This window comes from Anopheles arabiensis, unplaced genomic scaffold, assembly GCF_016920715.1.
Source record: "Anopheles arabiensis isolate DONGOLA unplaced genomic scaffold, AaraD3 Autosomal_pericentromeric_contig0019, whole genome shotgun sequence".
NCBI lineage: Eukaryota > Metazoa > Arthropoda > Insecta > Diptera > Culicidae > Anopheles > Anopheles arabiensis.
In genome coordinates this window covers 93,817-112,572 of record NW_024412167.1, presented here as the reverse complement: position 1 = coordinate 112,572, position 18,756 = coordinate 93,817, and the positions used below count along the sequence as shown (strand labels likewise).

General features: G+C 38.7%; 1 protein-coding gene across 1 annotated transcript; it reads left to right on the top strand.

The window, feature by feature from the left end:
• The first annotated feature begins 3,203 nt into the window (after positions 1–3,203).
• Positions 3,204–3,800, top strand: LOC120908316. The gene is made up of 2 exons (XM_040319226.1): positions 3,204–3,285; positions 3,357–3,800. The coding sequence occupies exons 1-2, from the start codon at positions 3,238–3,240 to the stop codon at positions 3,798–3,800; spliced, it is 492 nt and encodes a 163-aa protein (XP_040175160.1). The 5' UTR covers positions 3,204–3,237.
• Positions 3,801–18,756: the final 14,956 nt, after the last annotated feature.

Genomic DNA, 18,756 nt, shown 5'->3' with positions numbered 1-18,756 from the left:
CCGGCAAAATAATGCAAATCGAAATGAATGATGTTAGATTCGTACCCGGGCTCTCTACTAATCTTCTTTCTGTCGGGAAATTAGCACAAAAGAACCTGGAAGTGACATTCAATGAAAAGGGATGTCAAATTGTGAGTGCCGGTGGTGCAGTGGTAGCTACAGGATCTATAAACTGTGGGTTATATTTTCTAGACGAGGTAGAAACCTCGATGACTGCATCACTGGTAAAACACAAAGCAGATTGTCAACATCAATGGCATAGACGGCTTGGGCATCGTGACTGGTCAGCGATTGAGAGAATGTATAGAGAAGATCTAGGAACCGGAATAAGGGTGAGTGATTGTGGTTTAAGAATAACATGTGAATGTTGCATGAAAGGTAAATCATGTAGATCTCCCTTTCCAACCGTCTCTGACAGAAAATCAAACAAAATTCTTGATTTAGTGCACACCGACGTATGGGGGCCATCGAAAACTGAAACACCCAGCGGTAACCGTTACATGATGCACATTACTGATGATTTCAGTAGATATACAGTTACATACTTAATGAAAAACAAATCTGATGCAGTAGAAAATATTAAAGAATATGTACGATGGGTAGAAAACAATTTTGGACGTAAGCCTCGGGTTATTCGTTCAGATGGTGGTGGAGAATTTAATAATACAGAGCTACGTAAATTTTATAAAGAAGAGGGTATAAAGCCACAGTACACCACACCATATTCACCTCAGTCCAATGGTGTGGCTGAACGTAAAAATAGAACTATCACTGAAATGGCTACCTGTATGTTGCTGGATGCAAACATAGACAAGCGTTTCTGGGGAGAAGCCGTTCAAACAGCTACCTATCTTATAAATCGGCTTCCGTCGAGAACTGTTCCTAAAACACCTTATGAATTGTGGTGGGGTCGAAAGCCAGATTTGAGCCATATTCGCCTTTTGGAAGTCAAGCGTATGTACATATACCCGATGTAAAACGAAGCAAGCTCGATCATAAAGCCCGAAAACTAACGTTCGTTGGATATTCCTTAGAACATAAAGGATATCGTTTTGTTGATTTAGAAACTGATGAAATCACCATAAGCCGAGATGTTCGTTTTATTGAAGATAAAGAAGAAACTTCGGAAGAAGTTAATATTGAATCATTGTTGGAGGAACCATCAGAAACCAGTAATGATCAAACGGTTAAGGATGATTCTAATGATGAATTCACGGATGCTGAAACTGATATTCAAACAACTAAAGAACAGTTACCACCAGAAAAGAGAAAAGTAAAACTACCTAAACATTTAAACGATTATATCCTTGATTTAGCCATGGGAGTAGCAGCTTGCGCGAAAGAAGAACCAGTTAATTACCGCGAAGCAATGAAAGAACCAAATTGGAAAAATGCGATGGAAGAAGAAATTAACTCTCACAAACAAAACAATACTTGGGAACTCGTACCATTTCCAAAGGGTAAAACGGTAATAGGTTCGAAATGGGTTTTCAAAATTAAAAAGAATCAAGATGATGAAATAGTTAAACATAAAGCCAGACTGGTCGCGCAAGGCTATAAACAACAATATGGACTGGATTATGAAGAAGTGTATGCACCAGTTACCCGTCACACTACCTTGCGAACTTTTCTCGTAATTGCTTGGAAGCAAAAGCTAACAGTACGTCATTATGATGTCAAAACCGCATACCTTAATGGAATATTAGAAGATGAAGTATATATGCATCAACCACCTGGGTTTGAAGCTCAAGGACAGGAGGAGCTAGTGTGTCGATTGAAACGTAGTATATATGGACTACATCAATCAGCTCGTTGTTGGCATAAGACGCTAAATGAAGTACTTACAAATTTAGGTTTCAAATCCTCTTTCGCAGATCAATGTTTATTTGTCAAGTCGATTCATGGTGGTCAACATATCTTCTTATTAGTCTATGTGGACGACATACTGATCGCAGCAGCAGACGAAGTAAAGGCCAAGAAGATATACGATCATTTAAGCAAGAAATTTGAAATTAATTGCTTGGGCGAAATACGTCACTTTTTAGGTATGGAAGTGATATGTACTGATGGAATATATGGAATTCGGCTTAAACAGTTTATAGAAAAATTACTAACGGATCACGGAATGCAAGAAGCTAAAGTTGCTAGATCACCAATGGACCCTGGATACCTGAAACAAAGTGCCAATGCAGAGAATTTCGAAGATGCTACAATGTATCGAAGTCTAGTGGGTGGATTGCTATATCTGTCCGTTATGACCAGACCAGATATTGCGGCGTCAGTAGCTATACTGGGCAGAAAGTTTTCATCGCCATCGCAACAAGATTGGATAGCTGCCAAACGCATACTTCGTTATCTAAAAGGAACAAAAGAGTATTTCTTGCATCTTGGTGGATTAAAAAACCAAGGCCTGATCGGATATTCCGATGCCGATTGGGCAGGCGATTCAGAAAGTAGACGTTCAACATCTGGATTTGTATTCACGTTTGAAGGTGGTGCAATATCATGGTATAGCCGTCGTCAATCGTGTGTGACATTATCAACTATGGAAGCTGAATATGTTTCACTTTCGGAAGCATGCCAAGAAGCAATGTGGCTAAGGCAGCTGATTAAAGATTTTGGAGAAGATCAATTGAACGCGACTACAATCAAAGAAGATAACCAAGGTTGTATCGCCTTTGTAAAAACAGACAGAATAAGTCGGAAATCGAAGCACATCGATACCCGAGAGCGGTTTATAAGAGAACTTTGTGAGAAGAAGGAAATTGTTTTGGAATATTGCCCTACGACTGTCATGGTTGCAGATATAATGACTAAACCATTAGGTCCGCAGAAACATGACATGTTTCGTAAGATGCTGAAGTTAGAATAACTGAGGAGAGAAATTCTTCGACATGAGGAGGAGTGTTGGAAGTCATGCCGAAGAACCCTGTTCCTATAAACCCTGTTCCTCTGAACGGTGTTTCCACGCCATAATATGGCTAAGACATTGAACTGTGTTTTAGCTGTCATCGAGCCGCGCTGACAGCTTCCGTGTGTGGATAAAATAGATGTGAATAAAACGTGGATTTGCGCAGCAGAACAAATTGGTTTGTCCTCTTTTGTTTTACTCAGCGAATGATTAACATTGACTGCGTTCAACATTTTATTACTTCACATTTGTTAAGATCGTTTCTATTGTATAAATATTCAGGTTCCAGCGAGCTATTGAAGGAGGTTTGGTATGCCTACGAGCATATGTCGTTTCTACATGAAACGACAGCTCCACGTCGTACAATCAATACTGTAAGTAGACAGTGTTTATGTATCTTTTTGTGGAGGAGTAAATTAATATAGCGTTTCTGTTCTCATGTCAGGCAAATCTTGAAGGAACTTCTCGGGAACCTGTTGTTATCTCGACCGCTCCTGCAACCGCCGCTTCATGCAGTTCAACTGCCTCAACAACAGCCACGACAACTGCCACAACATCCTCCACTGGCTCCTCTAGTGGCATGCTAGAGGGTCGCACAGCGTCCAAAGGACGCAAAAGAAAATTTAGTGAAACGACTCGATCAAGTCAAATTAGCGAATGCTTGACAGCCATTCAAAGCATTGCTAATACTGCTACTGCTGCTGCACCTTGCACTAAAGCCAGGGCTCTGGGCAACTTTGTAGAGGCACAAGTTGCCACCTTCGAAGATAAACATCCAGAGTTCTGTGCTAAACTGATCAGGTCCATAACGACGGTCATGAATGATCAAATTGATCAATTTTATGTGGACCAACATGCCTCCTCGATGCATGATCATGCATATCTGTAGGATTAAAATTTAAGTGTTAACATAGTTTAAGTGTTTGTTGGAATTTAAGAATTTTATGAATAAGTGAATTATGTATTGTTATGTATTATGTATTGTTAAGATAGTTGAAGTGTTTTTGGAATTAATGAATTTTATGAATTACTGAATTGAGCATTGTAATTATTTTCCATGAACTGTGAAAATCCGAAATTTCTGTTTTTACTGTCCAGGAGTAACGGTCCAAAAAGGCCGTATTGCTTAAGATAATTCCTGTTTATAAAAAAAACTTATTCGTATCATTCATAGTACAGGCGGTTCCCGAGATACACGGTACCTCTTATACGCGGATTCGGAGATACGCGGTTTTCAAAATTTGACAGTTCTTTGAGCAAATTGCACTGATTTGACACATCCATTGTGAAATACCAAATAATTTCCGTATTGATCGAATGTAAAATACCATTTAGAAAGGTTTAAAACTGTTCAATTCATTAGAAACACATCAAAAAATTAATTTGGTGGCTAAAACCACCCCCTACTTGCAAAATTGCACGAAAATTAGTGATATTTTGGCTGGAAATCACGAGAATCGACTTACGTGGAAATTCGAGATACGCGGTATTTTTCGGCCGTTTTCGGTCCCCAATAACCGTGTATCTCGGGGACCGCCTGTAATAATGACATTTATTTTGTATGTACGCCTACGCCTTACATTTCATGTTTGCATCGGTTTAGCACAACGATAGGAACTTTATTAGTTTCAGTTATTCTTCCTTGGTTTTTCAGATTGTATGCACACATTGAGTTAATTGCCGTGTAAAGAATTCTACTATTCTTTAAAAAATAATATTAGTATATAGTTCACCACAGTTAGCTTTTAACTTGCGAGGCTTGTCTCAAGTAAACGGTGCCTTTATTTATAAAGAATGCTACAAATCACAAATAAATGATTTTTATTTCCACGAAAGGAAAATATAAAACGTGTTAGGAAAAATAGAAAACATTCATAAAGATTTCGCAATGCACACAAAAATCAAATACAAATTTGCTTTCGCTTAATACCATAATTCTAATTAGTACGTGGTGGTTTATATGCTTCCGAAAATTACACAACTCTGCGCGGTTGCGGTAAATCAAATGGTAATGGATCATTAAACTTTAAATGTCGTGCTAAGTGTAATCGCATGTTTTGCAACACTCTAGACGGCCTCAACGGAACGTGTCGAAGAGGTAACATTGTAGTAGGGTCAACGTTAGACTCTTGAGAGGAAGAGGATCTAGATGCCGTATTTCTTGTGGGTGCAAGAAGAGTTGTATTATAATTCCAAAGCAAGTGCCGACGTCTAAAGTTGTGTAGATGAATTGTTGCCAGAACGATTTTTTCAGCTACTTGTGGTTCTAATTCCATTGGTTTTGCTAAAACTCGCCAGATCTTTACATCAATGCCAAAACCGTTTTCTACCGTTCGACGAGCTCGCAAATGTCTGTAGTTAAAGTGGCGTTCTATTGAGTTTGCGGTATGCATTCCAGCAAAAGGCCGGAGACAATATTCTTTCAATGCAAACGCTTGATCACCCAAAAAATAGGGATCCTCGATCTCGTAAGGAACTTGTAAAATTTCAGGAGAGGGTATATTTAGCTCCCGGCGCTCCAGTTTCTGGTATATAGCACTGTTTGCTAACACTCCACCATCAGAAATTCGACCCTAGCAACCGACGTCAGCAAATATAAAATTTGAATTAGCATCCACTATGCCTAGCAAAACAATGCTGAAAGTGCTTTTATAGTTGAAAAACTGGCTCCCACTATTAGCTGGTTGTTTTAAGGTGACATGTTTTCCATCAATGGCACCAATTACATGAGGAAAATTCCATTTTACCTCGAATCCTTTTGAAATCTTCAACCATTCTGTAGCAGTAGACGGCAACTGTAAAGAAAAGTTATTTGAAAAAATATTATATTATTATTATTATGTTCTTCTTTTTCTATTTGGCGTAACGTCCTACGCGGACATGCCGGCCTATATACAGGCTTTCGGGACTTAATTCATTACCACGTAGTCGGTCAATCCTAGCTTCGGGGGGACGGTCCGTTCTAGGTTTGAACCCATGGCGGATATGTTATTGAGTCCTTCGAGTTGACGACTGTACCAGGACCGCCCCGTTATGTTATAATCATTACAATAACTCATACATATTCGCGGATATTATTGAATACGTTTGTAGCGGTGGCTTACGTCCCGACACTCATTTTCGTGACTTACTAGATAGTTGCTTTAAATTATTGCTATACCGCGGCATTGGAAAAACGGGCACGAGAAATGTGTTGCCTTCCCTAGAATTTCTTGTGAACACCGTACATTCCCGCTACGAACAGATTCAATGATACTAGCCATTATCACTGTTATAAACTATGTATTAAAACGATTAAATCCCTCTGTTTGTATGACAACCTAAAACATTAGTGTTCAGTTCCTTTCTTTCATTTGTTTCGTACACAAAGAGGTACACGCGTTCTTATATAAACGACACATGAACTTATACAACAAAACTTAGACGTTATTCTAACATTTAAAATACAAAAACAAAACATTCCCGCCGTTCCCTTCGCGTGTGATTTCTGCTTTTGCCAGTTGTCAAATGCCGGCGTGTTCGCCGGTCAACCCCGTTGACCGCGCAAACGATGACCCGGATGGATTGCACAAACACATTGAACAATGACCGCTTACGCGTCAATGGTGAGTTACCAGTATCAAACTATCTCGTCCACGTTAGCCTACAACATTAATGCCCATGAAGGGATATGCGGTTCCCCAGCACGTTGGAACGAACATTGGGAAAATTAACTGTGCTATAAGACAAAGTTTGTTCCTATTTTTATGGTTAGTTAGTAAAAAAAGATTGTCCAGTGAACCTTACGTTTAACTGAGTTTTGTATTTTTAGTAGGGTACAATCTCAATGTGCAATAGTTTTTATATTCAAAAACGTTTTGACATAAATTTATTTCCGTCAATATAATTTTTATACTATGAATTCAGTCATTTCTAGCATAATCCTACGCCAAAAAAATTAAATAATTTAGCTTTTTGCGTGTTCACAAGGTTTTAATGTTGCAGCCATTTGTTTTACATCGAACATGGTCAGGGCTGTGTGGATTGATGGACAAACTATTCATAGACTTAACAATAGAAAAAGCACTATTCATTCTTTAAAAATATATAATACAGGGTTTGTTGGTAACTACGGCAACGCAAACAACAAGCTGTTGTGTAAACGCAACATGGTTGCGGCAAATAGTTTAGTGCTCTATAAAAATCTGACACAGCCCACGCGCAGACTATATAGATTTAAGTATTAACACTCGTTTACCCCATTCTTTTCGATACATGTAAGCTAAGCTAGTTTATAACGTATAAGTGACAAGGGCCTGACGTACGCCTTCGGCTATCTTTAAAGCTGCCCTTAAACGAAGGGCTCTGTATCGTTATCTTCGTTTCTCTTCGTTAACTCACCGACCTAGACGGATGCAGTGCGTGCTCGTCCTAAGTACACTACAAGTTAGCGTTGAATGATTTGCCAAAACGGCTTATAATGTGCCTGCCTTATAATATATATCTACATTTTACTTTGCCATGACATTCAAAATCGTCACCCCAAACTCATTCACACCAAACTTACAACACGCTCAGCCACCGCCACGTGCGCAGCCACACTGCAGTAACAGTCAGCAATGTCACAGTTGTCAGCAATAATCGACCGAACCAGCCAGCCGACGACTAGCCAAGTTGTCAGCAATTAGTTCAGATCTGGTTTAGGACTCCATGAGTGAGGAATACATTTTTTTTTTTAAAAACTAGTTTTCTCGCTGGTGTCTTTAATTATTTTGTTCTTTCAATTAAAAACTGATTGAACTGATACAAACTGACTGTCTATTGTTTTGAATTACTGATGATGATTATGGATCGAAATAAGTTAAAATAATAAATTCAGCAGGCGACAAATCATATATAAGCACATTTGGGATGTTGAAATAAGAAAATGCAATTATGTAGGTTTATTATATTGATACCAAGTAAACGTCCAGTTTACAAGCTGTAGAAAGAGGCAAACTTAAAGTAAACGCTAAATTACTGTGATATATCACTTTGTTTCTAAATGAACAGTCGCCTGTTCGTTGGCCTTAACAAGCATAGCAATCAGATTTATTTGATGTATTTGATAAATTGATCAGATATAATAAAAACGAATTAAAATAATGGGTGTTCTTGTGTGGCTTATTTAGAATTAGTTATTAATTTATTTAGCAAGCACTGACGCAATAAAAGGCCCATTTATTATTATTATTATTATTATTATTATTATTATTATTATTACCAAAAGAAATATTCTCAACCTGTGGTTGCGTTAGTGACATGACCTGAATAGTTGTTTATTGCAACAAGTTCATTTGTTAAATAATATAACAGCAATTTTAGGCAATATATTAGTTTTAGAAAAATAGACTATAATAACACGAGCACCAGAAAACGAAACCAAACTTAAAATTACTATATATACAAACAGCTTAGATAAAGTGGTCATCTTATAAGTAAGAGGAGAGTATTAGTATGGAACTGTTATCATATTAAATCAGTGAAATAATACCTTAAAGTATTCCTTCAATTCATTTATTATGTGTGTACAAACATCACGCACAATAAGGGATACGGAACTGCTAGAAACCTAAAACAAAAAACAAAACCCTAAACAAAAAAGCAAGAGATTCATATGAGTCTCCCGAAGCTAAAAAGCGAAGCCCGATGCATAATCGTTGCTTCGGGCAGATCGAAGGTCGCATCGTTGTATCTTGTCGCTCAATTTTTGGACCAATCCGATTTAAAAGATAGTAAAATTCTTCGCGATTCACACGTAGAAAACTTTCTAGCCGGTTGTTTGGTCCTTCGCCATCTATCGCCCTAAACAGCCGGGTCCAAACGCTTTCCCTCTCCAGAAATAGATCGGTCATCCAGCAGCGCCGTGCATTTTCCTCTTGCTGCAGTTCTTCGACTTCCTCTTCTATGAGTATCAACATGAGAGAAGCCACTTCAGCCGCTAAAGTTGGAAGAAGTTGATTTATTTCCATTTTCCACTGTAAAAAAAAGAAACTTTGTGTATCACGGCAAAAACACAACCGGAGTGATCTCCGCATAATATAAACACAACCAACTATGTTTGACAACCACAATATGACAGCTGAACATACACGGATTGAAAAGCTCCCAAACGATAGCTACATCGTGTAGCTACATTTGACAAATAGAACAAAAGAAAATGTGTAGCTGTCATTTGTAGTCGCATACATTAATGCAGCGTGTAGGGCCAGCTTTAGGCGGCGCTCTAGCAGCAATCGAACACGACATCCGACACGAACAAACCCATATAATCATATGGAGGTGCACTGTCAGACACAAACAAACAAGAAAAACGTCGAGTCGAACATGTCAGTTGATTCTGTCTGTGATGTTCGATACCCACCTGTGCTGTGAGTACCTTGGCTGTCAAACGCTTCACGCTCCAATCAATTATAACATCAAATATAAAGGATTGAAACGTATTAAACTATTGTGTGTACATAATCCATGTGTATGCACTGTATGTGTTTTGGCATGGACGTTTGTTTACATTTTTCAATATTAAATTTGAATGATTTCTATGTTATTATAGATGTGAATAACTAGTAAATTATGAGTTGAATCTTCCCCCTGTAGGTGGATATTCATTTAAACTATGAAAATGCTTCATTTTCGAGACGAAAAGAAAGGCGCATTGCACAAGGATAATGTATTTAGAAGGTTGATTTTTATCGCTTTTGCTGGGCGACATTGTGGGGGACATCTGTCACTCTCTGCATACAAATTTCATCACCCCGCACCAGCCCTCCCCGATTTTTATACCGGAGCCACCGGAAGAGAAATGTCAAGTCGAGAAATGTCATTTTGCTCTGAACAACTTCACCTTGTCATTTATAACACCTATTTTTGTCTGTTTTCAAATAAAAAACAAGTTGGTTGACTGAGTCAAATGAGCTACTTTGATCTACACCGAGTAAAATTTTGAGCTATTTGAGCTTTGAGTGAGTGGGCAAAGTGACCAGAAATACCGATGTCTAGGGAAAGTGTAGAGTTTGAAGGAAAACATCTCATTTTTTTAATCATTGAACTATAACACTCAGCCAAACAATCAAAACAATCAAATTAATCAAACTGCTGCGGCCCTAAGCGGTCGCGTGGAGCCCCGAGAAAAAGAACTGGGGAAAAAATTAGCATCTAGTCCTTCTTTGGCTTAGAATTCCTAGTAAAATTTTCAGAGTGACACTTCAAAAAGAACTTCATTTGTGTGACCGCTGAACCAAATCTAATCCATCTCCTAGATAAAGGATGCATATTCTCGTGAGATGGAACTTTCATTTTGCGCATTAGCGCAACCAAACCCCCCCTCCACCACCCGTTGAACACTTCTTTCGCTTTCACTTCTTTTAACTCAGTTAAGTTTCGAGTTTTAACCTACCGAAAACTACCGATGAAATTTTGATGCGCCTACCAAAACCGCCAAAATAATCTGGCCACACTGTTTGACAGTGGGGAGAATTCACAGACAGAAAAAAATAATTTATTTTTTCATAAATAGGCTGTTTTGCTTCGTATTCCCTTTGTTTGATCTCCTTCATGTGAATTTTGATTGTTTATTTTCTCTTTTTGTTTGTGTGCTATATCGTTGCTTCATGTGGCCACCGCTTACCCGGCGCTCAAGCACCAATCGAACACGACATCGAACATGAAAAATGTATGGGATTTGACATGTTTGTCTTGTTTGTTTGTTTGTGGCTGACAGTGCACCTCCAAGGTGGATTAAAAATATCAGGTGGTGGATTAGGGCCTTTGGGGGGTCGCCATAGTTGAGGGACTTTACGTCATTTTAGAACCGTTGACCCAAAGTGGAATGTATAATGAGGTGTAGTTATAGCGCTTTTGGCGATCCCCCCCCTGGGCTCCGATTTTGACAGATGGTTTTCCGCTTGTATATGTATTGATGGATTGTTTACGTTTTGCATGGCAATATTTGGTGGAGATCAATTTGGGTGAATATTTTAGTTTATTAGAACACAGTCCGTGATTTAAAATAGAAATTTTCCTTCGAGAACTTGAAGCGTTCGCCAAAAGCGGAAAACTAACTGTCAGTTTTCTTCGTCGATTCTTCTTCCACCTAGCTGTCAAACCGGGCTTATAACTTGACCTGATATCTTTACGGTCCTTGCGTTGACCATTGGTTTCCGCACACAAAGCTTAGCAAATATAACAGATTTCTTTGTTATTATGTGCATTTTAGTGTGTCTATTGATTTTATCGAAAAAACGTAATATATTAACAAAAGATTTGATGATTTGTTTATGCACGAAATTTAAAATCATGCTAGCATGAGTTCTAATCTCAAGTAAATTGTCCATGCGGCTCGTAGATAATGAGGAATTAAGGTAAAAATTGAAAAAAATAATGATTTCTTAATTTTTATCATCAAAAATGTCGAAAACACAAAGAATTCTAGAATAAATTCACAGAATAACACAAAATAACACACTTTAATGTATGTTTCAATGTTGAATAAGAAATACTCACATAGTCCAAAATATATGTTTAAAGAATATTTATTCGAAAAAATGGGGTAGATAAATTATTTGAACAAATTTAATAAATGTAAACAAAGTTTAAATCCTGGGGACATTACGTCAAGTGACGAATTGTCAAAATGCACTAGAGTCCACCACCTGATATTTTTAAATCCACCTTGGTGCACCTCCATATGATTATATGGGTTTGTTCGAGTCGGTTGTCGTGTTCGAGTGGTGTCAGAGCGCAGCCTAAGGCGGCGCTCTGGGACCAATCGAACGAGACAAACAAACACGACTCTGTTCGATAGGTGCTCTGTCAGCTGTTCGATGTCTTATAGACCTGTCATGATGCACTGCAATACGCCTTTCTTTTCGTCTCGAAAATGAAGCATTTTCATAGTTTAAATGAATATCCACCTACAGGGGGGAAGATTCAACTCATAATTTACTAGTTAATCACATCTATAATAACATAGAAATCATTCAAATTTAATATTGAAAAATGTAAACAAACGTCCATGCCAAAACACATACAGTGCATACACATGGATTATGTACACACAATAGTTTAATACGTTTCAATCCTTTATATTTGTAAAGTTGCGGAATTTTTCGGAACGGAAAAGACGAAGAATCGGAAGGTGTGCGCTGTTCTGATTCTCGAGCACGAATGCCGTTTTATTCTGACGTTTACGCCTACGATGCTTAAATGTTAACGTATACCGCGACCAAGGTGTTTATGTTTTTTGAGGTGTATTCACATACAATTTTCGGTTTCTACAGCTCGGCCATCCTGATAGCAAATTGGCCTCAATTTTGCCTTAACAACTTTTCACTAGAGTTCTCTTTTTTTTTTGTAAGTGTGGCTTTGCACACATAGTTCGTCAGTCTCCCGAAAGAGGCACGATCCATCTCCTCAATTTGTCCGACTCCAAAATACCGTCGTATGGTATTTGTGTCATTTGGATTCCATCTATATCGCGTATTACGTATCTATCATTAGGTAATCTTTTATGTACTATATAAGGACCTTTAAATCTGGCGATGAGCTTTTGTTTGTATTAGCGGTGTTATCTATATTTTGATTACTACAAATTCTCCTTCATTGAACTCCGTAGCGGGACAATGGTGTTTGGCATGCTGTTTTTCATTGGTTTGTTGTGATTTCAAAATGTTAGACGAGGCTTCTGCGCGTATTGTCTCTAGATCTGGCAAGGTTTTATTTTTATCGTCTAAATATTCGGTTAAGCCATCTACTGTCGGACCGCGTTGGTTAACACCAAATAATAACATAGAGGGTGAGAAACGAGTAGATGAATGGATAGTGTTGTTAAGTGCGTATTCGGTAGATAATAATGTTTGAACCCAATCTGAATGATCGGTATGGTTTGACAATTTACTTAATGTAGGGCGAATTATACGATTAATCCTTTCCACTTGGCCATTGGCCTGTGGAGAACCAGTTGCATTTAACACATGAATGATTCCCCCGTGACGATAGGAAACTGGAAAAGGCAACTGAGGTGAAACATGTACCACGATCACTTATTATTCTTTTGGGGCGACTATAATACGAAAAATACTGTTTTAAGCAGTTACACACCTCTCGGGTACTAGTAGAAGAAGATGGATATAGTTTAACGAACTTCGTAAATGCGTCAACAACCACTAGTAAATATTTTTTCTTCAATTTTGACGTAGGAAGTGGTCCGAAATGGTCAATGTGTATTGTATCGAAGGGGTAAGGTTCTTTGGGGATACTATGCAGATTTCGATTATTGTTTTTAACCGGAGCGGAGTAAAGTAAGCATTTTAAACAGTTATTAATGAAATTTGTGATCCTTGTTTTCCTATTGGGAAACCAATAGTTTTGGTCTATTTGATTCAGACATTTTTCTACACCGAGATGTCCTACCTGTTCATGAATTGATCGAATCAAATTGTTTATCATTTCCGCTGGTACGTATAGTTTTAACCTATTTGAAGGTGAGAGTTTGTATACTACTCCGTCTTGCAACTGAAATCCTTGAATGCTCGTTTTCTCTAGCTTTCCTTTCAATAGTTGGATCTGCGGGTCCCTAGCTTGAGCGACACGTATCTGGAAGTCTATGTCGACATCGTCAATTGCGGCCAAGTATTCGAGCCGACTTAAAGCGTCTACATGGCTCATTGATGTTCCGGGACGATGTTGAATCGTGTAGTTGTAGTTCTCTAGGAAAAGCGACCATCGTGCTATTTTAGCCGAAGCATTTTTATTCTTCAAAGTCTCTACTAAAGAATTGCAATCTGTTACGATCTTGTTGGGAACGCCATGTACATATGCATGAAATCGCTTGAGCGCATAAATTACGGCTAAGGTTTCGAGCTCATAGCTATGTAACTTAGCTTCATCGGCCGAAGTGGTCTTTGAGAAATATGAAATAGGATGATATTTACCATCATCCTGTTTTTGTAAAAGTACGGAACCGAATGCTAAAGAGCTTGCATCACAGTGAAGCTCCGTTTCACGCTTTGGGTCATATATGGAAAGTACTGGAGCTTCAATCAATTTGTCTCTTAGTGTTTCAAAAGCCTTTTGCAATTGTTGTCAAATACGAATGGGGCTTTGGTTTTTAAAAGGTTGGTCAAAGGTTTAGCAATAGTTGAAAAATTGGGAACAAATCTACGGAAGAATGAAAATAAACCTATGCATTGTTGAACTTGTTTTACATTTTGCGGAATAGGATAATTCTTAATTGTTTTAACATGGCGATCACTAGGACATATGCCTGAGGGGCTGGTTTTATATCCTACATAATCCAACTCGTTGTATGCAAATTTGCATTTGTCCAAGCGTAGTTCTAGCCCATTTTCACGTAGTGTACGTAAAACATCTCCCACTAATTGAAAATGTTCATCAAAGTCTTTCGAAGCAATAAGAATATCATCAATATAGACGACTAATTTTTCGTTGTCAATGAATTTTCTTAAAATCGTATTTATAAACCGCTGAAATTCAGCTGGGGCATTTTTAGGCCAAATGGCATACGAGTATATTCGTATTGGCCGTCAGGGGTGACGAAAGCCGTGTACTGAATTGATTCTTCGTGCATTTGCACTTGATGAAAGCCACTTTTAAGGTCGAGTAGCGTAAAATATTTTTGTTTCCTAAATGCTCGAGGCATGTTTCTATTAAAGGGAGTGGATAGTTATCGCGAATGGTAATTTTATTTAGCGGTCGATAGTCGACACACTTACGAATCTCTCCGTTTTTCTTTCTTACCAGTACCAGTGCCGAGGCGTAAGGTGAATTGCTAGGTCGTGTTATATTTTTTTTCAAAAGGTCCTTTACTATTTCTTTTACTTTATCCCTCTCGGCAAATGAGAGTCGTCTTGGTTTTGTAAAAACGGGAACATCATGTGTCAAACTAATCCGCATTTTATGAGTCACTGGTAGGATTTGTTCTTCTGGAAAGTTTAGGTAATTGTTAACCACGATTGAATTAATGACAATGCTTTGTTCTTTAGATAAATGTTTACCTATTTTTATCGCGCTCATCGTTTCATCGCTCATATCTATCGAACACATTTCAAGAAAAACGTTGGTAATTGATTTCTCATGCTCAGATTGGTCTAACGCTAATATGGAATTTTCAGAAATTTTGGAATCGGACAAAACGGAATCTGGACCCGCCTCCAACGAGGAGCCCTGTATTGAACTATGCAACAGACCCAAAGTTTGAAGCCTGTGGACAACATCCGGTTTTGTATTCTTTATATCTTTATTTAAGTTCATAATATAGGGTTTGTTATAAATTTTACGTAACTGCGCAAGAATGATTTTGAATTCAGATAATAGATCTCTCCCAACTATCATAGACAACGACATGTAATTTTTAGGCAAAATAATGAAAGTATGAGTACGGATTTCATTACGAAAGCGTATTTGTAATTCAATGTTTCCAAGTGTTTGAAGGTTACTATTCCCTATTCCACGAAATCCGCTCGGTATGGGAGTATGTAGTTTTGTTTTGGAATTATATCTTCATTGACGAAGCTTTTAGCACTACCGGAATCAAAAGACATGTTATGTTAAACCATGAGCTCCAAACTTTAGTTTTCTTTAAAGCGACACTTACCTCTTGATAGGCATCGAGCTGCAGAACGTTTCCATTATTCGCGTCATCTACATTCGGTGTCTCATTTTCGTTGCTCTGAACTGCGGCTGCTGTTGGTTGTCGTCTAACTACGTCGGGACAGTTACGGATGACGTGAGATGTACTGCCGCATCGGAAGCAGGAACCCAAGGCTCGACGAGGTTTAGTACATTGTGATGAATGGTGTCCAAAATCTGAGCAGTTGTAACAACGAGGTGTTTCTGTTGGCGCCTGTCTCGGGGCCACTAATCTCGAAAAAATTGAGTAGTGGGCAGAAGGAATGCGGCGTTCTATATTTTTGCGCATCAATAAATGTGTTTCACAGCGCTTAATGTTGTCGATCAGATCATATATGTTGCTGTAGTCCTTTGTGACGAGACTATCGTAGAGAGGATCACGGGATAGTCCTCTAATGGCGTAAGTGATAATAGCATCGTCACTCACATTGCCTGACTTCCCCAACGCGTTAACCCGATACACGTAACTTGTATATGATTCGGCGGACTTTTGTAAGCTGCGGCTAGTTGGCTGTGAATCACAGCGTCATTGCAGCGATCGGGAAACGCCTTTTTAATTTCAACAGCAAATTCGTCGAAAGTTTTAATCGTATGACGAAATCCATTATACCACTCATTGGCCGCGCCGGTTAAGCGGCTACCTGCATACAAAAGCGTCGTTCGATCTTGCCACTCGTACAGTTCGCTATTATAGCGGATTGTGTCAATCCATCGGTTGATACCGAGACCATCCGAAAATTCTGGTATCAGATGTTTAAGCTCGTCAGGGTGTACCAATCTGCCGCTTTCCACTTTCACTTGTCGCTGTTCCATTTCCTTGATTTTCTCGCGTAGTGCAAATAGTTCCCATCGATGAGAATCGTTTTCAGCCAAGCTGCCATCTTTGGGAGGAACGATTTTTCTTCTTCTTGACGATCGTTCCTCAATTTTCATCCCCGGTTCACATTGTTGGTACAAGTTGCGAAGATGTTGAATAGTTGCCGAGGGGGGCACTTCGATACCAGCAGCTTCCAAGGCACATAATAACTCATCTTTTGTAGGCATTTTGTTGCGTAAAATGACTTCGTATCCCACTTTTGAGTTGTAAAGTTGCGGAATTTTTCGGAACGGAAAAGACGAAGAATCGGAAGGTGTACGCTGTTCTGATTCTCGAGCACGAATGCCGTTTTATTCTGACGTTTACGCCTACGATGCTTAAATGTTAACGTTTACCGCGACCAAGGTGTTTATGTTTTTTGAGGTGTATTCACATACAATTTTCGGTTTCTACATATTTGATGTTATAATTGATTGAAAAGTTTAACAATAATTATTGATAGCTATTTTAAATATTTTGCACGCAATTTTAAGAAGAAAAAGAGACAAACTACGTAAACAAACTTAAAAATGTCCCGAATTGAATTCTATCTACTGTAGCTGTGAAGCGTTTGACAGCCAAGGTACTCACAGCACAGGTGGGTATCGAACATCACAGACAGAATCAACTGACATGTTCGACTCGACGTTTTTCTTGTTTGTTTGTGTCTGACAGTGCACCTCCATATGATTATATGGGTTTGTTCGTGTCGGATGTCGTGTTCGATTGCTGCTAGAGCGCCGCCTAATGCGCATGATCGGTTTGAAGGAACGGTCAGAACTTCGCCGCATGCGATTTTGCCGCAAGCTTTTGTATGGGATTTGACGTTAATTACAGCACTTGCAGATTTGCCGCATGCGGCGATGCGGCAAATTCAAAATCATTTGATATTGCCGCATCGCCGCATGCGATTTTATTTTAGATGTCTAAAATCATATACAATAATGATTATCTTTATAAAGAAATAACTAAATATCATAATAATACCTTGAAAAGCTAGAAAATTGAGAAAACTCATTTTTTGCCGCATGCGGCAAAATCGCATGTGGCGAGGTTCTGACCGTTCTTTGAGCGGCGAAGGTTTATACATAACATTGTGCGGTATGGCTGGCAACACGGCTCTTAAACACAAATTGACCGTTGCGCAAAATTGATCGGCGGAAGAAATCTTTCCACGCAATAGTTTTGTTATTTATAGATTGCTTCAATGGCTTAATTTTACGGTGAATTTCTACGTCTAATTTATATTTCATAAAACAGCTGCCGGGCATGATTACACGGAAACAGGTAATTTAAGCAGTAATGGTGGCGGAATCAGTCACTGGATCGGAGTAGGTACTGTATTGGATCGAAAACTGGGACGGATCAAGGATCTGTTCCATGATAGAGGTACATTAAGGTACAATATTATAACCACAGTAAAAAGGGAGCAGTATCTCGACCCATTCCAGGAATGGTACGGATTCAGACTCATTTCCATGGCATATCGGTTCAAGATCAACTATAGGAGAGGTTTGAGGATCAGTACCAGGGCAGAAATGATTTCTCAATTAGTTCCAGCAATTGTATAGGGGTGGTACAAATTCCAGGTTCGATATGAGTTATGTTCGGTACGATGGCTAGAACTGTTAAGGATTGGGAATCAGTTTCAGAAGCGGTATGGACTCAGTATCAGTTCCAATATGGATTCTGGACCATTTCCATAATCTGAACCTATGAAAATTTGGCTCAGTGCCGGTATTAGCTTCATTAACGTCTTTGGTCTTCACTTTGGTTCAAAATTCGTCTTTCTTTATCTGCCCCGTGGATTGCAGGGGCATCGGAGAATTCAATTTGTTTTAAATATCTTTACCTTTCATAGTAAAGCCTCCGAAATTAGTTCGCGAAGTCCTGTTATCCAGTTAAATTATAGTGCCGATTATCTGACTCGATTGCGTGAGAAAAGTCTCAAAAACTCTGTGTTGGTGTTATGATGCCAGTTTGACACCTCAATTGCTTCTCGTTTGACATACCAAATTTAACGAAGCAGTTTGACGGGCGTTTGCATTACCTGACTCAAAAGAAGACCGGTTTTTATCAAACGTTTTGCCGTTAGGTCGAAGTGACGGAAAGTGAGTTGATAAATTGTGCATTGTTATCAATATCTGGAACAAATTACGCAAAATGTAAGTACAAAAACAAAATCGAAATTATATTATGCAGTGAAAATAATGTGAATAACACACCGATTTTTTTAATGTTATATAGGACAACTGGTGAAGCACGTACTACTAGAGTACAATACCAGCAGTTGGTTACGCTGCTAGAAGAGGTACCCGAAATA

Coding starts and splice junctions, on each gene's coding strand:
- LOC120908316 (XM_040319226.1), top strand. CDS start 3,238: ATGTCGTTTCTACATGAAACGACAGCTCCACGTCGTACAATCAATACT. Junction 3,286..3,356: donor CACGTCGTACAATCAATACT/GTAAGTAGACAG, acceptor TTCTCATGTCAG/GCAAATCTTGAAGGAACTTC.